The sequence below is a fragment of the Lissotriton helveticus genome, chromosome 2_2, assembly GCF_964261635.1.
Source record: "Lissotriton helveticus chromosome 2_2, aLisHel1.1, whole genome shotgun sequence".
Lineage (NCBI taxonomy): Eukaryota > Metazoa > Chordata > Amphibia > Caudata > Salamandridae > Lissotriton > Lissotriton helveticus.
The window spans coordinates 387,641,743-387,660,197 of NC_136060.1; the positions used below are offsets into that span (position 1 = coordinate 387,641,743).

Genomic DNA, 18,455 nt, shown 5'->3' on the forward strand with positions numbered 1-18,455 from the left:
TTTTACTGCGATTGCTACAATAGTTAATTGTGGATGCGTTAACAATTGATGTGTGGACTGATGGCTGGTGGTGTGTGCGCCTGTAGAGATTGTGCACTGCCGGCTGGTGGTGTGTGTGCCTGGTGGAAGTGTGCACTGACAGCTGGTGGTGTGTGCCTGCTGAAAGCGCGCACTGACGGCTGGTGGTGGGTGTGTGCCTGGTGAAAGCGTGCACTGACGGCTGGTGGTGTGTGTGTGTGTGTGTGTGTGCCTGGTGAAAGCGTGCACTGACGTCTGGTGGTGTGTGCCTGGTGGAAGCATGCACTGACGGCTGCTGGTGTTTTTGCACAGTGAAAGCGTGCACTGACGGCTGGTGGTGTTTTTGCACGGTGAAAGCGTGCACTGACGCCTGGTGGTGTTTTTGCACAGTGAAAGCGTGCACTGATGGTGGTGGTGTTTGTGCCCGGTGAAAGCGTGCAATGACGACTGATGGTGTCTGTGCCTGGTGAAAGTATGGAATGACTGTGTGGATGTGGGTGTGTGTGTGGTTGTGCGTGTGTGTGTGTGTGTTTGGTTGGGTGTGTGTCGTTGTGTGTGTGTCGTTGTGTGTGTGTGGTTGTGTGACTGTATGTGTGTGACTGTATGTGTGTGACTGTGTGTGACTGTGTGTGGTTGTGTGTGGTTGTGTGTGCGTTTGGTTGTGTGTGTGTGTGTGTGGTTGTGTGTGTGGTTGTGTATGTGGTTGTGTGTGTGGTTGTGTGTGTGGTTGTGTGTGTGGTTGTGTGTGTGGTTGTGTGTGTGGTTGTGTGTGCTTGTGTTTGTGTGTGCTTGTGTTTGTGTGTGCTTGTGTGTGTTTGTGTGGTTGCATGTGTGGTTGTGTGTGCGGTTTTGTGTGTGCGGTTTTGTGTGTGCGGTTAGGTGTGCGGTTAGGTGTGCGGTTGTGTGTGTGCGGTTGTGTGTGTGGGGTTGTGTGTGTGGGGTTGTGTGTGTGGGGTTGTGTGTGTGGGGTTGTGTGTGTGGGGTTGTGTGTGTGGGGTTGTGTGTGTGGGGTTGTGTGGTTGGGTGTGTGGTTGGGTGTGTGGTTGGGTGTGTGGTTGGGTGTGTGGTTGTGTACGTGTGTGGTTGTGTACGTGTGTGGTTGTGTACGTGTGTGGTTGTGTACGTGTGTGGTTGTGTACGTGTGTGGTTGTGTACGTGTGTGGTTGTGTACGTGTGTGGTTGTGTACGTGTGTGGTTGGTTGTGTGTGGTTGTGTATGGTTGTGTGCGTACAAGCCTTATCGTTCACACTGAGCTCTGTATCTAAAGGTCATGTAATTTGCACATGAGATTTGGAAAGAATTGCATCTCAGAGCAGCACCCATTTTTTTTTTAGATACCTGCTTAAAAGACAACACATATCTTCTTTACAAAGTAAAGGGGGCCCTCCCTTTGTAGGGAAAAACAATATAATTCTGTTAAATGAGTGAACGAAAAGCATTGGGGCAGAAAAATAAAAGGGAAACGAAGCGGGAGTGAAGTGTGCGTGAGAAGGCTGTTAGTGCAAGAAGTGCACGGCTAGGCTTGTATGAGAAGCAGGAGGTGTGAGAAAAGGTGTGGGGGGGGGGACGTGAATGCGTGGGAGCTGCGAAGGCTTTGTGTGAAAGGGAACTGTTCACATAGGTCACAGGAGGATGTACCAGTGTCTGCTTGGGCAGTGAGTGAGTGATCTGGTAAGAGGACAGTGGGAATGAGTATGAAGGAACTGGCATGAACATTAGGGTGAAGCAAGTCTCTAATGATGGGACACTGAATGATAGTGCAAGGAGTGATCTGGTACAACGGCAGTGGGAATCTGGTAACCGGACTGCGAGGGTAAATGTGAGGTTCCCAGTGAGAGGAAAGCGAGGTTGAGCGTTTTTTTATGAACGGGTAGAGAGAGTGAGTCATGGTGACGAGACAGGGAGCGAGTGAGGAATCTGGCGATAGCTGGGAAGATGCAAGGGATCTGGTAAGAGGACAACGAGAGCTACTGCAAGGGGTCTGTTATGAGGGCAGTAAATTAAAGTGATCTTCTATTTTAACATTAAAAGTTCGAGTTCAGGTGAGTGGGCACGAGTGTTTATCAAAGCACTTTGTTTTTTTTACTTTCAGCTGTGCTGCATTACAGCCAGGCTGCTGTACAACATGGCTAAACATATCACTGACAAAACCAACAGATTTTGTATAGGAGAGTCCTATTTGCTTTGCCACTGCTTGTTTAGCCTACCTCAGTCAAAGAGCAGGCGCGGGATTGCTGCACCTCCTAGCTACGCATGCGCGTTGGTTCAGCGAGGCCTAATAAAAAAATTAGTATATACTTAAGTATAATTAGACGTGCCTGCGCACAGGCACACACAGACTCTAGAGAGACTATATTATGTATTTCCGCTAGTTTTACAATTGCTTATAGGTTTCTAGAAAGCACTTTGTTTTCTTGTTGTTAACAATGTCTGGTTTGCAGCCATGAGTATAAAATGAGTATGAAATGGTGAAGGATGTTCTGGAATGAAAACAAGATTCTTGAAATGAATCCACGCTTCTGGAATGATGACGGGTTCTGGATTACGAAGCAAGGGCTATGAAATGATGTAAGGATTCCCAAGACATGTTTCTTGGATGATGCCTGATTTCTGGATCCGGTGAGAGTGCTCTGTAGTCAGAACAGGGTTCTTGAAAATGACTCGGTTCTGGAATATGATGACATGCCTCTGGAATATATTGAATTGATATCAGATCTGGAAATATTTCACGACTTTGTAATGCGGGCACGAGCCGGGAAGACGACCAGTCCCTGTGTGATGGCACGGTTCTAGATTGATATCTGTTGCCTGATAAGTCAGTGGCTATTTTTCGATGGGTGCGTGCGAGAGGTTGAACGTCATTGACCGATACTCCCTCATCTGAATAAACCATTTGGGATAGATGCTCCCTCCTCCATGCCGCCACCATTCTGCACATCATAGCCACCCTAACGCTTCTCCAACCCAGAATGTGACCCCGCCGCCTCCTGCAGCTGCAGACATTGCTGGGTCCATTAATGGGAAGTGTGTGAGGTGAATTGTACTGGTGGTGGTTGCAGTGATACTGACGGGGGGTGGTGTGCGCATACAGAACTCCTGGGCTCGCATCGGCAACCCATTTGTATTGTTGGCACAGTTCACTATTCACAGAAAATGAGACTTCCCTTTTAGAAATGAGAGGCATTCTCCACCAAGGAGAGACGTGTTCTGGGAAGACTATGGTGAGAGGGCGCAGAGGGAGGGTGGCATGGAAAAGAACAAAACAGATCGAGTAAACGTGGAACTGAAAAGAGGAAGGGGATTGAGGGAAGGATGGTTAAAAAAACGGATCACTGGAGAGAGAAAGAACAGGAGGGTGACAGCGAATGAGAGGAAGAGACAAGACAGAAAAGGGCGCAAGACTGGAAAAGATAGAATAGGAAAAAGAGGATAGTCAAATAGAATGAAACTGAGGAGAAAACTAATAAACAGCGAAAAAAAGTGTGCAAGAATGGGAGAGAAAAGCAGGAGAGAGAAATGAAGTAAGCGGCAAAGAAACTATAATAAAATAAAATGCGAAGGTAAGGAGAATGAGGAAGATAAACTGAGGAGCCATAGTAAAGAAAACAGAAGAAAGGCGAGAGATGGAAGAGTACGAGAGAAGATAAATAAGATTCAGAGGCCAACGACGAGAATACATCAGAAAACAAGCGATGAGCGCTCTGTGCTGGGAGAGGGTGAGCAGTACAAAAGGGGGTGGTGATGGACGGAGCATCTGCATCAATCAAACACATACACCCAGTCAAAAGATCTGGGTTTAATCCATCACCGTTCTTTAGCCCACTCTGCCACCCCAGTTCAGACATGGCTATATGCAAATCAGTCTGACCCTGTGCCTCATGGGAACAGTCCAGCCCGAACTGCCAAGCCATGTCTTCCCTGGACCGGAAACAAGCTTCCGAGGACCGGTTTCTGGCATTCCAGCCGTCTTCAGCCCGGCTTGCTTGAATCCAGTGGCAAAGTGAGCAAGGGACTCACGTCTGAGCATACCCTGCCACACTTATGGCGGCCAAAAGCAGTACAAAAGGGGGTGGTGATGGACAGAGCATTTGAATCAATCAAACACTCACACCCAGTCAAAAGATCTGGGTTTAATCCATCACCGTTCTTTAGCCCACTCTGCCACCCCAGTTCAGACATGGCTATATGCAAATCAGTCTGACCCTGTGCCTCATGGGAACAGTCCAGCCCGAACTGCCAAGCCATGTCTTCCCTGGACCGGAAACAAGCTTCCGAGGACCGGTTTCTGGCATTCCAGCCGTCTTCAGCCTGGTTTGCCTGAATCCAGTGGCAAATTGAGCAAGGGACTCACGTCAGAGCATACCTTGCCACACTTATGGCGGCCAAAAGCAGTACAAAAGGGGGTGGTGATGGACGGAGCATCTGAATCAAACATACTCACACCCAGTCAAAAGATCTGGGTTTAATCCATCACCGTTCTTTAGCCCACTCTGCCACCCCAGTTCAGACATGGCTATATGCAAATCAGTCTGACCCTGTGCCTCATAGGAACAGTCCAGCCCGAACTGCCAAGCCACGTCTTCCCTGGACCGGAAACAAGCTTCCGAGGACCGGTTTCTGGCATTCCAGCCGTCTTCAGCCCGGCTTGCTTGAATCCAGTGGCAAAGTGAGCAAGGGAGAGGGTGAGGGCCATTAAAGGAAGGGGGCAGAGAGAAGCCTGTGAGAACTCACGGCGGAGATCAAAGGAAGGTTGGGAGGAACATTGGCGGGCGAGCATATGGGGGGAGTAAGGAGGTGTTCAGCCTGGTGAGCTGAATGCGTGTGGCAGCAGAGGCGGAGCGCGCGCACGAAGTGTCTGGTGGTTAACGGAGGCTGTGCACAATGCGCATGGTTGTGCTCACATGCACTGTACCTGATCCGCACTTTGGGTGCACTTTTGAAAGCCCTTACTTTAATCTCGCCAAAGCATCCCTAACGGGATTTCTTCAGCGAGACCTAATAGGGCAGGACAATGTGGGGGAGGGGTGTGTGTTGTCTGCTCCCCTGTGGTGCTGCAGGGGTCAGACAGAGGCTGGGCTGTGCCTTTGACTCCTGTTTCACCTGGTGGGGATCTGCACCCAATTAAATTGGGACAAGTGGTTCTGGAACTGGGATTATCTGGTCTGAGATTTGTGGGCCTGGTAATCTGAGATCAGGTAATGCAGTCAGTTCCAATGTGGAAGTAGCGCTCCCTGTTGACTCACAATGGCGTGCTTAGGCACTGTGACAACATAGCAACACATTTAGAACACATTTCCCTCTCACACACTTTACCCACCATGTTCCATATAGGTCATCCTAAAACCAACACTCTGTTCAACCCAACAGTCCCAAAGGCCATCCAGGAAACCAATACTAATCTAGGTACTTAATGTCCTAGTCATGACTGGGAAGTGCTACATAAATTCTGCAGTGTATTTCTGATTTTTCTGATTGTGCCTGCTCACTTCACACATCGTTTACGGTGAAATTACTGAATGCTTTGAGTCGTCTGCACATTTTGTACGTGTGCACGACCATGCATTAAATAAAAAGTAGACAAAGTGGTGGTTTACGATTGAGGTGCAATAAATCACCACGTTAAAATTTCCGTAATCTGCCTGAGAATAGAAATAAGCAAAAGATAAGAGCGTGTGGACAATGATGAATCCAGGGCTGGTGAAACCCTTAATAGAAGTAAAAGCCTAGTTGAATCTGCAACAATCACGAGTAAGAGGTCACGCACCCAACAAACAGACACCAACAGCACAGCAAGTGCTGCAGCCGGAGCGTAGGCAGACGGCTGGTGGGGCGCCTTGGCACAGACCGACAACAAGTTCAGCCGTCAGTCACTGCTTAAAATAACTGCCCTCCTGGGCCCCCAAACAAAGAAAAAAATACGCAGATTTGTCGTCTTAGTAGTTAGCTTTTGACCTGAGCGGAGTTTTTGCTCGAGACAGGTGCATAACACCAGCTTCAAAGAAGTTCTCCATTTTTTGGCATTTTCATTTACAATACACCACTTCAAAAATACTTTTTTAGCGGTCATAAAAAGGGTTGCGGCAAAATCTGTCTTGATTTGCCCATATTGCATCAAGGAGATTCACTATAAATAACGTGTATCTTTACAATTTTAATCTCTTTACATTTTGCATTCTGTCTAAAATGTAACTTGTGTTCCGCTCATTTATGATAGATCTGTAACATGAGTCCCCGTCTTACTGTATTTTTAGGGCATCTTGTTTTAAGTTGTTGCCCATTTACACTAAAAGATTCTGGCAGTTGAAAGGGCACACTTTACTCTGAATATACGCCTAGCCTTAGTCTTCGTATGAAGGACTTCTAGAGCTAAGTTGCAAAAGCAGAAAAAAAAGCCATTCATATTCGCACTTGTTTCGAGCAGTCCATAAATTGTGGAAAAATATGATTTTGTGCTACCGGACTGTGCAGATTCTGGCTTTTTTTCTCACTATTTTGTTAGTCCTTTATGGAGATCCTTAGAGTTGCAAGAACCACACAGGTACATATAGGTGGGACTACATGCTTACTCCACTGTTTTATTTCCTCTTTAATTAACTTGATTTATGTAGCTAAATGAAATTATTTGCAGGATCCGATTTTGCAAATGTACGAATTTCTCGTCTCCAGTCAAATTAGATCTTTAATGCAGGACACAATTTACCCCCCGGCTATCCTATTTATTTTTCAAGTGCATGCTGGTACTAGAACAGTGCATGGCTAAACAGGTGCTTATTGTCCCCGTTTTATTAAGTGTTCCCTAGAGGTGCACTGATTAAGAGGTACCTTGTGCACAGTTGATAAACTTTGAAAGGCCTGTTACCGATGCGGTAGATGGATTCACCTACTGTACAAAGATTAACCTACTGTACAAAGAAGGGACTGCACCTCTTGGTAGATGAAGGAGGTGGCTGAAGAATAAGCTTTGTGGGTGCTTAAGGGTATATCAGAATGTGCAGGGAAGCAAGAATGCACCCAGTCCTGCCACGGGATCCAAAATAGGACCGGACGACAGGCCAACCAGTGCAGCAGACATATGGCGGGGAATAAGATTTGTCCAGACAACAAATTTGAAATCCGAGGCAGGGCACACCCCACCTTGGCTGTTAGTGGACACCTCAATTGTGGCGCTGAGCTCAGTTAGTCACAATAATGTTGCTCAAAAAAAGTAAGAGCAGCAACTGTTCACATAGATTCACAGTCCTTTGTCTGCACTATAAATCGTATCTGCATAAAATAAGAAGGTGTAAAGTGTTCCAGAGTAGCTGCACTGGTAGTATTGATTTTAAAATTGCATTACCGAGCCACTTGAAATGAAAAGTGAAGTGGTTGCTGAAAGACTAAAGTGTGGTCACACATTCTTCCGCAAAATGTCAGGCGCCACCACATTGCACACAGCTTAGAATTTACTGCACCCACTGGAAAGACGTCTCCAAGACCAGGAGTTGGAGTAACCTAGAAAATTACACCCGCACCGTAAAAACTAATTAAATTTACAGATGATTTGGTGAATCTTTCAGCAATCGCAGTTTGTAACAAGCAACATCAACAATTATATGGAGGCACGAATTACTAGAGCAAATACAGTGAACAGGTTAGGCTGACCAGACAGAAAATAAAAAAGTCGTTCCTCTGGCGATGCAGATGCTCCAAGCCATAAACTAATGCTCTTCTGTGATCACCGCCGTCATACACACCCTGCCTTTGCGATCCGATCTGCAGCTCGTGAGCTCTAATTCTGTCAAGTCACGTCACGCTTTCCACCTTCCACAGCGAGTTTAAAAAAATACTGTGAAGCCCTAAATAACAAGCATTGGACGCGCGGCCGTGACGCAAATAAATAATTTAAAAAACAACAAAAACGCGAGCTCTGCGCACACGCGCGCGTGAAAAAGTGCTGTGCACGTTCTAGCAAGCTGGTCTCCTGCAAGCATGAGGTGGGTAGCACTTTTGAAACCCGCTTTAAGCTTACTAAATGTCTCGCTGACAGTGCATGCGCGCTGGCTCAGCGAGATCTAAAAAGGCACATTCCTCCATGGCAGGAATAGGAGGAGACAAGGCACATATCCGAGTACTTTTTCAGCCCAATGGCGGTCTGAAGCTCTTCATACCAGTGTTCTTTGCCATACTGGTAAACAGTCGTCCTCCACATCACAGCTATCATTCTCAGAGTCTGTACCCAAAACATTACGTAAAGTCTGTACCCCACCATGTGGAAAGGGCAAAGTATCGGAATCTAAAGGATTGCACAAAGGCTAGTCGCAGCAGGGCGCAATCTTAGTCGTTGGAGTCTGACTGCAAAATAGGCTGCACATCCTTTTCCAATGTTGATGAGAAAAGAACTGGTGTAGGGAATGGAGCCTGAACTGAACCCTTTGTTTGAGCCAGTGATAAAACTGATGCAGATCCAAGGGGCACAGATGGGCGAGGAAGGACGCACTAGCGGGAGTCCTACTGGAGGCTATTATGGATACTTGTACTCAGAGTCACGCCAAAGGGAGGAGGTAAAGTGCGAAAGAAAAAAAGCATGGCCTCTCTGAAGGTCACTACTTGCTGTGACGACTAAGTACCTGGGAATTCAGGGTGCACCAGGATCAAACTCTGAATCAGCAGAGAGACCGGAGGTATGTTGAAGCTCTTGTGCCCTCTCTGGAGTCTGAGGGTCAGGAAGGGATTAATTCCCTCTTCAACTTCTTGTCCTGCTTCCTGGTCTAACCTGAAGATTTCGACAGCAACGATCTGTCACCAGAAATACTTCAGGAGCATGAATTTGAACTTCATTTCGACTACGACCAGTCACGACTTGGCGCGGTAAAGTTGTCCATATGGTCTTTGCGATAATTTGGATGCAGTCGTTGCAGGCCTTAGAGTACTATCCCAGGGATTGCAAACAGACTTTGCAAAGGTCAGTCACAAACATCTGTTTGCGACATTACCTACACAGTGTAAACCACATTTTAGGGGGGTGACCTTTTCTCTTCCACACAGGATAATTTTGTAACAAAAGGCTTGGTCAAAAGACCAAGGAGATGGTCCGGATCTGTGCCAAGAGGCGCAGAAAGAAAGGAATTTATGTCAGTAGACATGGGTGGTGCTTATATTCTACACACCGGACTTGTGCCAGAAGAGATAAGTGGTGCTGCACGACACACCCTACCAGCGCACAGGAAAAATGATTTAAGGTTTCTGGATCTAGTCTGACACTAGAGAATATTCACATGATGAGGAATCTGCAGCTAGATGTATCCATCAGAAATTAAGAATTTGTGTTTGTAGGGTTTGTATGGTCACCCCATTTTTTGCTTTTTGCTTCACTGGTTTTCGACTTAATGTGGCTGTGGGCTTGCTAATCAGACCCACAGCCCTACTGTTCTCTCTCTAAATTTCACACCATGTACTTTAGGTACATCACCAATTGGGATTTGGGTCACTCTTATGAGTCCCTGTACAGTGTACTATAAGTACCCAGTGCATAGGTGCACCCAAAGTCTACCAGGGGCTGCAGCATATCTTTTGCCACCCCTGGCTGGCCATCCAAATTGACACAACTGGCTGATCCCTCAGCTGGGGCAAGGTGGTGTAATCACCCCTTGCTTAGGCATAGTATTCCTATACCTATCCTTATATATAGACGCATATACACCTATAAGTCACTCCTATGGCAGGCCTTAACAATCCTGAAGGCAGAGTGCTTGGTTTTATGTGAGATGAGGCTCTAGCATGAGCTGAGCCTGTCAGCAGCTTTCGGAACCATGTCCTTATAGCAGTTCTATGATATAGCCATACCAAATACTCAAGTGCATTATGAACCTCACGGTTAAATGCTAACTTTTGTTTGGCTTTATCCAAACATGTCGTGTGAGGTGTCATACGCTTTGGAATACTACCCCCTTGCCAGTTCTGGCGACGGGGGTAGCATTTCACCCTTCTAGAGGGAGAAGACATGTTACTTCCATTAATCCTGGTTAAAGTTAACCAGAGCCTCAGCATCACAAAATGGATGCTGCTGCCACAGACACAAGTCTGACCTCCTGCTGCTGGGAGTCCTTCCAGCGAGGGAGGCTTGGACAATAGGTTTCCTGTCACAGGGAGGTTCTAGCACCACCCCAGACAGGCTATAGTGTATTGGGGCAGGGAGGGCTGAAAGAAATGAGACACTGCCTGGGGCACACAAGGTGTCCCATGCATAGTCCAGTTCAAACCGGTGCTGGGGCACTCCAGCCCCAGCTCTGGCGCGAAACTGGACAAAGGGAAAGGGGTGTAACCACCCCCTTCCTGGGTCCCACCCATAGGAGGGACCTAGCAGGTAATCCAGCCCCTAGATTTGGTATATAGGTAGGAGCTGAGTCCCAAGACTTTAGAGATATCCTGACTGAAACTCTGATACAAAACTCTGGACCTTCGACATCCTACTCGACGTAGAAGACTGAAGAATCTCCCTTATGTTCAAGGAGTGACTACCCTCCACAAGCAGGCACCATCAAGCGATCAACGGTTTGCTTTGTCGACGCTCCTGCCGGAGCCCGAGAACAGAGCCTGACAAGACCCGGACTTCCAGTCTTCCTTCAGCCCGATCCACAGCCACAGCAAAGCTGAGACCCGTGGAGGCGACGCGAGACGTGGGACCAGCCATCTTGGAAAGCCAGCTAATTGCTTTCCGTTCAACTTCTGAGGCACCCTCGAAAATGTGCATTGGGGATTGAGAAGCCCCAGCCCCGAGCACCAACTGCACCGAAGTTCTGCGTGGGGCCCTTCTGCATTTTCCTGCTCGACGCGTCTGTCCGGTCACTTGCCCGTTGGCTAGTGGCCTCTGTGACGACGAACCTTTGAAATTCCAACACTGGTCTGGTTGCTCCAGACTGGCCCTTGCTCCCCTGAAAAGGCGCAGCCCATCAGACCTTGCTGGTCTGACTAAGAAAAGTGTAAATAACAAGGTCCCCCTGGGTAATGCTATAATAGACTCCTAGGGCAGGGTAAACAACCTGTGTGCAAAAATTCCTAGGCAGTCAAAGGCTTTCAAATAAAATAAACAAGTGAGCGACCCAAGACAAGGACAATTGAATAGCTGAAAAAGCTGATCTAAACTCATCAAATTTTAATAAAAATGAACATGTAATTAATACAAAAATAAGACACCTGCGGTGAATCAATAATAATTGAAACTAAATAACACAATAATAAAAATTACAAACAATTAATACATTTAAAAACATGGTACAGTATAAAATTATGACAGGAACACCAATCGTGGGGGTGCCCGACAGAGTTAACAATGCAATACTCGACGCGCGTTTCGGCGAATTAAAGCCTTCTTCAGGAGCCACAAAACAATTTCGTACGAACCAGGGATTAACTCGGGCAATGCTCATAAGTAAAATTTGATGTACCAAATTGGATCTGATGTAAATACACGTAGACTGCGATCCTAAATAGGGTATGCTGTCTGTTGGAGGTTCATATTAAGAGCCCGAATAGGGATGAGTCTATAGAGCGATGTTCCTAAAAACTGGACATTTCTTCTATGGTGGTGCCGAAAACTATGATCACGACGTTTAGACCATAAAGACTTAAAACACCTCTCAATGGAGTAATAGTATTCGAGTTCAGTTTAATCGAGTTAAACTTGATCCAAACAATGTAGAAAATAGTGTTGTCAGGATCCGTAGCGGCGGATTGGACCTGGCTGATGCGGGATACAAAAAGTGGATGCGTCTTCCGTAGCGCGAGTGATGCAGCTTACCGGGTGTCGGTAACACTATTTTCTACATTGTTTGGATCAATTTTAACTCGATTAAACTGAACTCGAATACTATTACTCCATTGAGAGGTGTTTTAAGTCTTTATGGTCTAAACGTCGTGATCATCGTTTTCGGCACCACCATAGAAGAAATGTCCAGTTTTTAGGAACATCGCTCTATAGACTCATCCCTATTCGGGCTCTTAATATGAACCTCCAACAGACAGCATACCCTATTTAGGATCGCAGTCTACGTGTATTTACATCAGATCCAATTTGGTACATCAAATTTTACTTATGAGCATTGCCCGAGTTAATCCCTGGTTCGTACGAAATTGTTTTGTGGCTCCTGAAGAAAGCTTTAATTCGCCGAAACGCGCGTCGAGTATTGCATTGTTAACTCTGTCGGACACCCCCACGATTGGTGTTCCTGTCATAATTTTATACTGTACCATGTTTTTAAATGTATTAATTGTTTGTAATTTTTATTATTGTGTTATTTAGTTTCAATTATTATTGATTCACCGCAGGTGTCTTATTTTTGTATTAATTACATGTTCATTTTTATTAAAATTTGATGATTTTAGATCAGCTTTTTCAGCTATTCAATTGTCCTTGTCTTGGGTCGCTCACTTGTTTATTTTATTTGAAAGCCTTTGACTGCCTAGGAATTTTTGCACACTGGTCTGACTAAGAAGCCATCTTCCCTTTCTGCGTGGATTGCCTTTGTCAAGGCTTGTTGACTCCAATCCGGAAGCAGACACCGCCGACAGCGAGATCCTTCGTGGGACAGTCCATATCCAGCTCCTAGTCGTCGTCGACACCTCCTGGTTCACGTGGCTGCAGAGAAAAGCTTCACGGCATCACCTGATTGCTTCCCGACATCGCCTGGGTCCATCCTAGTCACTGGCTAGTGACCCAGACTCTGTCCCCTCTGCTTTCAGGTACTCCTCATCCTCGATCCGCCCTTGGATCCAAGCGGACTCTTCTCTCCTGGTCGCCTGCAGCATCTTTTCTCCAAGGCTCCATAGGAATTCACGACGAAACCCGACACACTTTGGGACCTATGCACCCGCTTCCTGTGGGTGAGGTAACGAGAGTACTTTGGTGCTCCTGTGAAGATTGACTAACCTAGTGTCCTAGTTTCATAGTTCCTAGTCCAGTCGGAAGACTCCTAAATCTTTAACTTTCTAACTTTACGCACCCATTGACTTCTGTGTGCACGCGTGCGCATTTAGACTCTGCACACGCATCCCGAAATAAATACATATATATTTTGAATATATAACCTGTGTGGTGTCCTTTCATTTGGTATTAAAGGGATTGCATATGGTAAAACAGCTGGCTTCACATGCCCTCTTGAGTTTAGCTTAAGACTGCTTTTGTCCATGCTACCACTAGGATAGCTAGTCTATAAGATTGACTTTACAACCATCACCATAAGGGTTGTTTGGACTGGTGCAAGGTGCTCACTAGAATAGTTGCAGGCAAGGTAAGAAAGGTCCAAGGATACCAAGGCTTAAACAGCGCTTTAATAAGCTGCTTTTATAGGAGAATGGAGACACACTCGAAGCTCTGGACCTCTTGGGCTTCATATAGGGATGCAAGTTAAAAGGGTAGAGAGTGTGTACTCCATGAGGGCTCACAAATATGCTTATCAGGATTAATATCCGTTCTTTCAAGCCTGGGATTTAACCCGCAAAAAAACCCGAAGACCGAGGACAGGGAGCAGGGACCGAACAGCGCCATCAGCTCTGAAAAACTCATAGAATAACATTTTGCTTCTCGAATATTGAACCTAATGTACCTTGGATATCTTCAAAATTGGAAACAGAAACAATATATGTTATATATGTGAAAATAGCCTTGAGAAAGCCCCGGCGCAATTCGCCAAGAGGGGGCGAAACACGTGTCGGCTGTCCATGTTCAACTATAAAAACAATAAAGATGTTACACTGCAACCTGGAATAGTCTTGTCCTCTATATGACGACTTGAAAGAACGGATATTAATCCTGATAAGCATATTTGTGAGCCCTCATGGAGTACACACGCTCACTAGAATAGTGAACATCATATACCAGGCCAACATCTCACCGTGCTTACATGTTAAGTGCAGGTATTTTGTATGCTCACATTGTTTTTAATACTTTTCATAATGTTTCATCGATGTATTTTGAATTTTTTGTTCAAACAAACCTGTAATTTCCCAATTTCACCCAGATAATGTCTTGAAAGTGAAGTTTCTTTCCTGCCTTACAATCATTGCAGTACCAACTCCCATCCGGCATTTCAATGTTCAAACAATCTGGATGAAATGCGGCTGGACATGACTCGCAGCACAAAAGGTTACCACCTGCATAAAAGAAATCATTTTGTTCAGGTATGCAGCAGATGCATCAAAACAGCCAGCAAAGCACAACTAATACTACATTGGAAAGGGAATAATAGTTTGTGTATTCCACAAATACAAGTTTAATAGCATATGTGCCCTGAAATCACAACTGCCACCATTAGGAAAACAATTATTCACTAGGAAGAGTGTGCAAGTAACTCAATTAATAATTTCAAAACCTACTTTACTGAAGCATGGATGTGGTTTTGCACATTCTCTCACTTACACACACACTTAAATGAAGCTCGTCCCGGAAGATGCAATATTTTACCAGCTCACACAGGTAGAAACATTTTGCAATACTTATCAGTCGTAGGGTTGTATGCTCCGAAAACATATAAAAATCTGTTTTCCATTCGCCTATTACTTACAATGTTTGAGCGTGGCCTACCTCTGCAATACACACTCTGTTGTACCTCTGGCCAGGGGCTGCCTTCTCAAAGTCCCCACACTGAATATTAGAAAACGAATAGCGACTGCAGCCCTGCTCTCCAAGCTGGACTGGCATGCGTCTGGAGGCGGGAGAGACCTCACTCCGCACTCGGGACAACCAGAGCTTTCAACAAGCATTGGAAATGCAATAGGTCTCGCATTAGAAAAGTTGGAGTTATTGGTCTTGTAAATGACATATTTTATTTATTTGTTGGTTTTTAAAATTGCTAAATTGATGGCTTTGTCATTTACAATGCCAATAGTTATAACTTTCGCGAATGTGACACCTATAGCATTTGGAATGCAACATGTTTTGTATTTACGTGACTTAGATGGCAGCTCTGGTCGTTAGGCCACATCTCTAGAGAGCAGGAGAGTGCAGCAGGGGAGAGAAGCACAGCAATGCAATAGGTCTCGCATTAGGAAAGTTTGAGCTATTGGTATTGTAAAGGACACATTTTTTATTTATGTGCTTGTTTTGAAAATAGCGAAATTAATAGCTTTGTTATTTACAATGCCAATAGTTTTATCTTTCGCAAATGTGACACCTATTGTAACACAATATGTGTTGTGAGGGTGAGGGTGAGGGGTTGAGGGTGAGGGGTTGAGGGTGAGTGAGGGTGAGGGGTTGAGGGTGAGTGAGGGTGAGGGGTTGAGGGAGAGGGGTTGAGGGTGAGTGAGGGAGAGGGGTTGAGGGTGAGGGGTTGAGGGTGAGGGGTTGAGGGTGAGTGAGGGTGAGGGTGGGTGAGGGGTTGAGGGTGAGTGAGGGTGAGGGGTTGAGGGTGAGTGAGGGTGAGGGTGAGTGAGGGTGAGTGAGGGTGAGTGAGGGTGAGTGAGGGTGAGTGAGGGTGAGGGGTTGAGGGTGAGGGGTTGAGGGTGAGGGGTTGAGGGTGAGGGGTTGAGGGTGAGGGGTTGAGGGTTTGAGGGTGAGTGAGGGTGAGGGGTTGAGGGTGAGGGGTTGAGGGTGGGTGAGGGGTTGAGGGTGAGTGAGGGTGAGGGTGAGGGGTTGAGGGTGAGGGTGAGTGAGGGTGAGTGAGGGTGAGGGTGAGTGAGGGTGAGGGTGAGTGAGGGTGAGGGTGAGGGGTTGAGGGTGAGGGTGAGGGTGAGGGTGAGGGTGAGGGTGAGTGAGGGTGAGGGGTTGAGGGTGAGGGGTTGAGGGTGAGGGTGAGTGAGGGTGAGGGTGAGTGAGGGTGAGGGGTTGAGGTGTGTGAGGGTGGTGGGTGGTGGGGTGAGGGTGGGTGGGTGGGTGTGGGGGTGAGGGTGAGTGAGGGTGGGGTTGAGGGTGGTGTGGGTGGGGGTTGAGGTGTGGGTGTGGGTGTGTGAGGGTGAGTGAGGGTGTGGGTGAGGTGGGTGGTGGGGGTTGTGGGTGGGTGTGTGGGGTGTGGGGTGGGGTGTGTGGGGGTGTGTGGGTGGGTGTGGGTGTGGGTGGGGTGAGTGGGGTGTGGTGTGTGAGGGTGTGGGGTGTGGGGTGGTGGGGAGGGTGGTGTGGGTGGGGTGAGGGTGTGGTGGGTGAGGGGTGGGTGGGTGAGGGTGTGGGGTGTGGGGTGAGGTGGTGGGTGGGGGTTGGGTGTGTGGGTGGGAGGGTGGTGGGTGGGTGGGGTGGGGTGTGTGGGTGTGTGGGGTGTGGGGGTGGGGTGTGGGGTGTGGGGTGGGGTGGGGTGGTGTGGGTGGTGGGTGGGTGGGGTTGTGGTGGGTGGGTGGGGGTGGGTGGGTGTGGGGTGGTGGGGGTGGGGTGGGTGTGGGTGGGTGTGTGGGTGGGGTGGGTGTGGGGTTGGGGTGGGGTGTGGGGGTGGGGGTGGTGGGGTGGGGGTGGGTGGGTGTGGGTGGGGGGTGGGGTGGGGTGGGTGTGGGGTGTGGTGTGGGTGGGTGGGTGGTGGTGGGTGTGGGTGGTGGGGTGTGGGTGTGGGTGTGGTGGTGTGGGGGTGTGGGGTGGTGGGGTGGGGTGGGGGTGGGTGGTGGGTGGTGGGGTGGGGTGTGGGGGTGGGGGGGTGGGTGTGGGGTGTGGGGTGGTGGGGTGGGGTGGGTGGTGGGGTTGGGTGTGGGGTTGTGGGTGTGGGTGGGGTGGGTGGGGTGGTGGGTGTGGGTGGGGGGTGGTGGGTGGGGTGGTGGTGGGGTGGGTGGTGGGTGGGGTGGGTGGGGGTGGGGTGGGGTGGGGTGGGGGTGGGTGTGGTGGGGGTGTGGGGTGGGGTGGGTGGGTGGGTGGGGGGTGTGGTGGTGGGGTGGTGGGGTGGTGGGTGGGGTGGGTGGGTGGGGTGGGGGTGGGTGGTGGTGGGTGTGGTGGGGTGTGGGTGTGGTGGGGTGGTGTGGGGGTGGTGTGGTGGGTTGTGGGGTGGGTGGTGGGGTGGTGGGTGGGTGGTGGTGGGGTGGTGTGGGTGTGGGTGGGTGGTGGGGGGTGGGTGGTGGGTGGGGTGTGGGGTGGGTGGTGGGGTGGTGGTGGTGTGGGGGTGGTGGGGTGGTGTGGTGTGGGTGGTGGGTGGGTGTGTGGGTGGTGGGTGGGGGTGTGGGTGGGTGGGGTGGTGGGTGTGGTGGTGGTGGTGGTGGGGTGGTGGGGTGTGGGTGGTGTGGGTGGGTGGTGGGGTGTGGGTGGGTGGTTGTGGGGTGGGGGTGTGGGTGGGGTGGTGGGGGTGGTGGGGTGGGTGGGTGGGGTGGTGGGGGTGGGTGTGGGGTGGTGGGTGGTGGGTGGTGTGGGGGTGGGTGTGGTGTGGGTGGGGTGTGTGGGTGTGGGTGGTGGTGGGTGTGGGGTGTGGGGTGGGGTGGTGGGTGGGTGTGGTGGGTGGTGGGTGGTGGGTGGGGGGTGGGGGTGGGGGTGGTGGGGTGGTGGGTGGTGTGGGTGGGGTGGTGGTGGGGTGGGTGTGGGGTGGTGGGTGGTGGGGTGTGGTGTGGTGGGGTGGGGGTGGGGTGTGGGTGGGTGGTGGGGTGGTGTGGGTGGGGGGTGGGTGTTGGGGGTGGTGGGTTGGTGGGGGTGGGGTGGGGTGGGGTGTGTGGGTGTGGGGTGGTGTGGGTGGTGGGGGGTGGGGTGTGGGTGGGTGGGGGGTGGGTGGGGGTGTGGTGTGGGGGTGGGGTGGTGGGGGTGGTGGGGTGGGTGGTGGTGGGTGGGTGGGGTGGTGGGTGTGGGTGGTGGGTGTGGGTGGGGTGGGTGGGGTGGGTGGGGGTGGTGGGGGTGTGGGGTGGTGGGGTGGGGTGGGGTGTGGGTGGGTGGGGTGGGGGGGTGTGTGGGTGGGTGTGGGTGGGTGGGGGGTGTGGGGTGTGGGTGGGGTGTGGGGTGGTGGTGTGGGGTGGGTGTGTGGGGGTGGGGTGGGGTGGGTGGTGGGTGGGTGGGTGGTGTGGGTGGGTGGGGGTGTGGGGTGGGGTGTGGGTGGTGGGGGTGTGGTGGGTGTGGGGGTGGGGTGAGGTGGTGTGGGGGTGGGTGGGTGGGGTGGGGTGGTGGTTGGGGTGGGGTGGTGGTGGGTGGGGTGGGTGTGGGTGAGGGTGGGGTGAGGTGGGGTGTGGTGTGGGGTGGGTGGTGGGGTGGTGGGGTGGTGAGGGTGGTGGGGTGTGGGTGGGGGGTGGGGTGAGTGGGGTGGTGAGGGGTGGGGTGGGTGGTGGTGAGTGGGGTGTGGTGTGGGGTGGGGGGTGAGGGTGAGGTGGTGAGGTGGTGAGGGTGGGTGAGGGTGAGGGGTTGAGGGTGGTGGGTGGTGGTGGGTGGGGTGGTGGGGGTGAGGGGTGAGGGTGTGGGGGTGAGGGTTGAGGGTGAGTGGGGTGAGGGTTGAGGGTGGGTGAGGGTGAGGGGGTTGAGGGTGAGTGAGGGTGAGGGGTTGAGGGTGAGTGAGGTGAGGGTTGAGGGTGAGTGAGGGTGAGGG

The 18,455-nt window shown here is 50.0% G+C and overlaps 1 protein-coding gene across 1 annotated transcript in view; it reads right to left on the minus strand.

Moving 5' to 3' along the window:
* Window positions 1–18,455, minus strand: part of NSD2 (nuclear receptor binding SET domain protein 2) — a 1,080,265-nt gene that overhangs the window by 404,357 nt on the left and 657,453 nt on the right. The window contains exon 15 of the mRNA XM_078678610.1: window positions 13,989–14,145. Coding sequence (XP_078534736.1) covers window positions 13,989–14,145 — 157 coding nt within the window. The remainder of the gene's footprint in view (window positions 1–13,988; window positions 14,146–18,455) is intronic.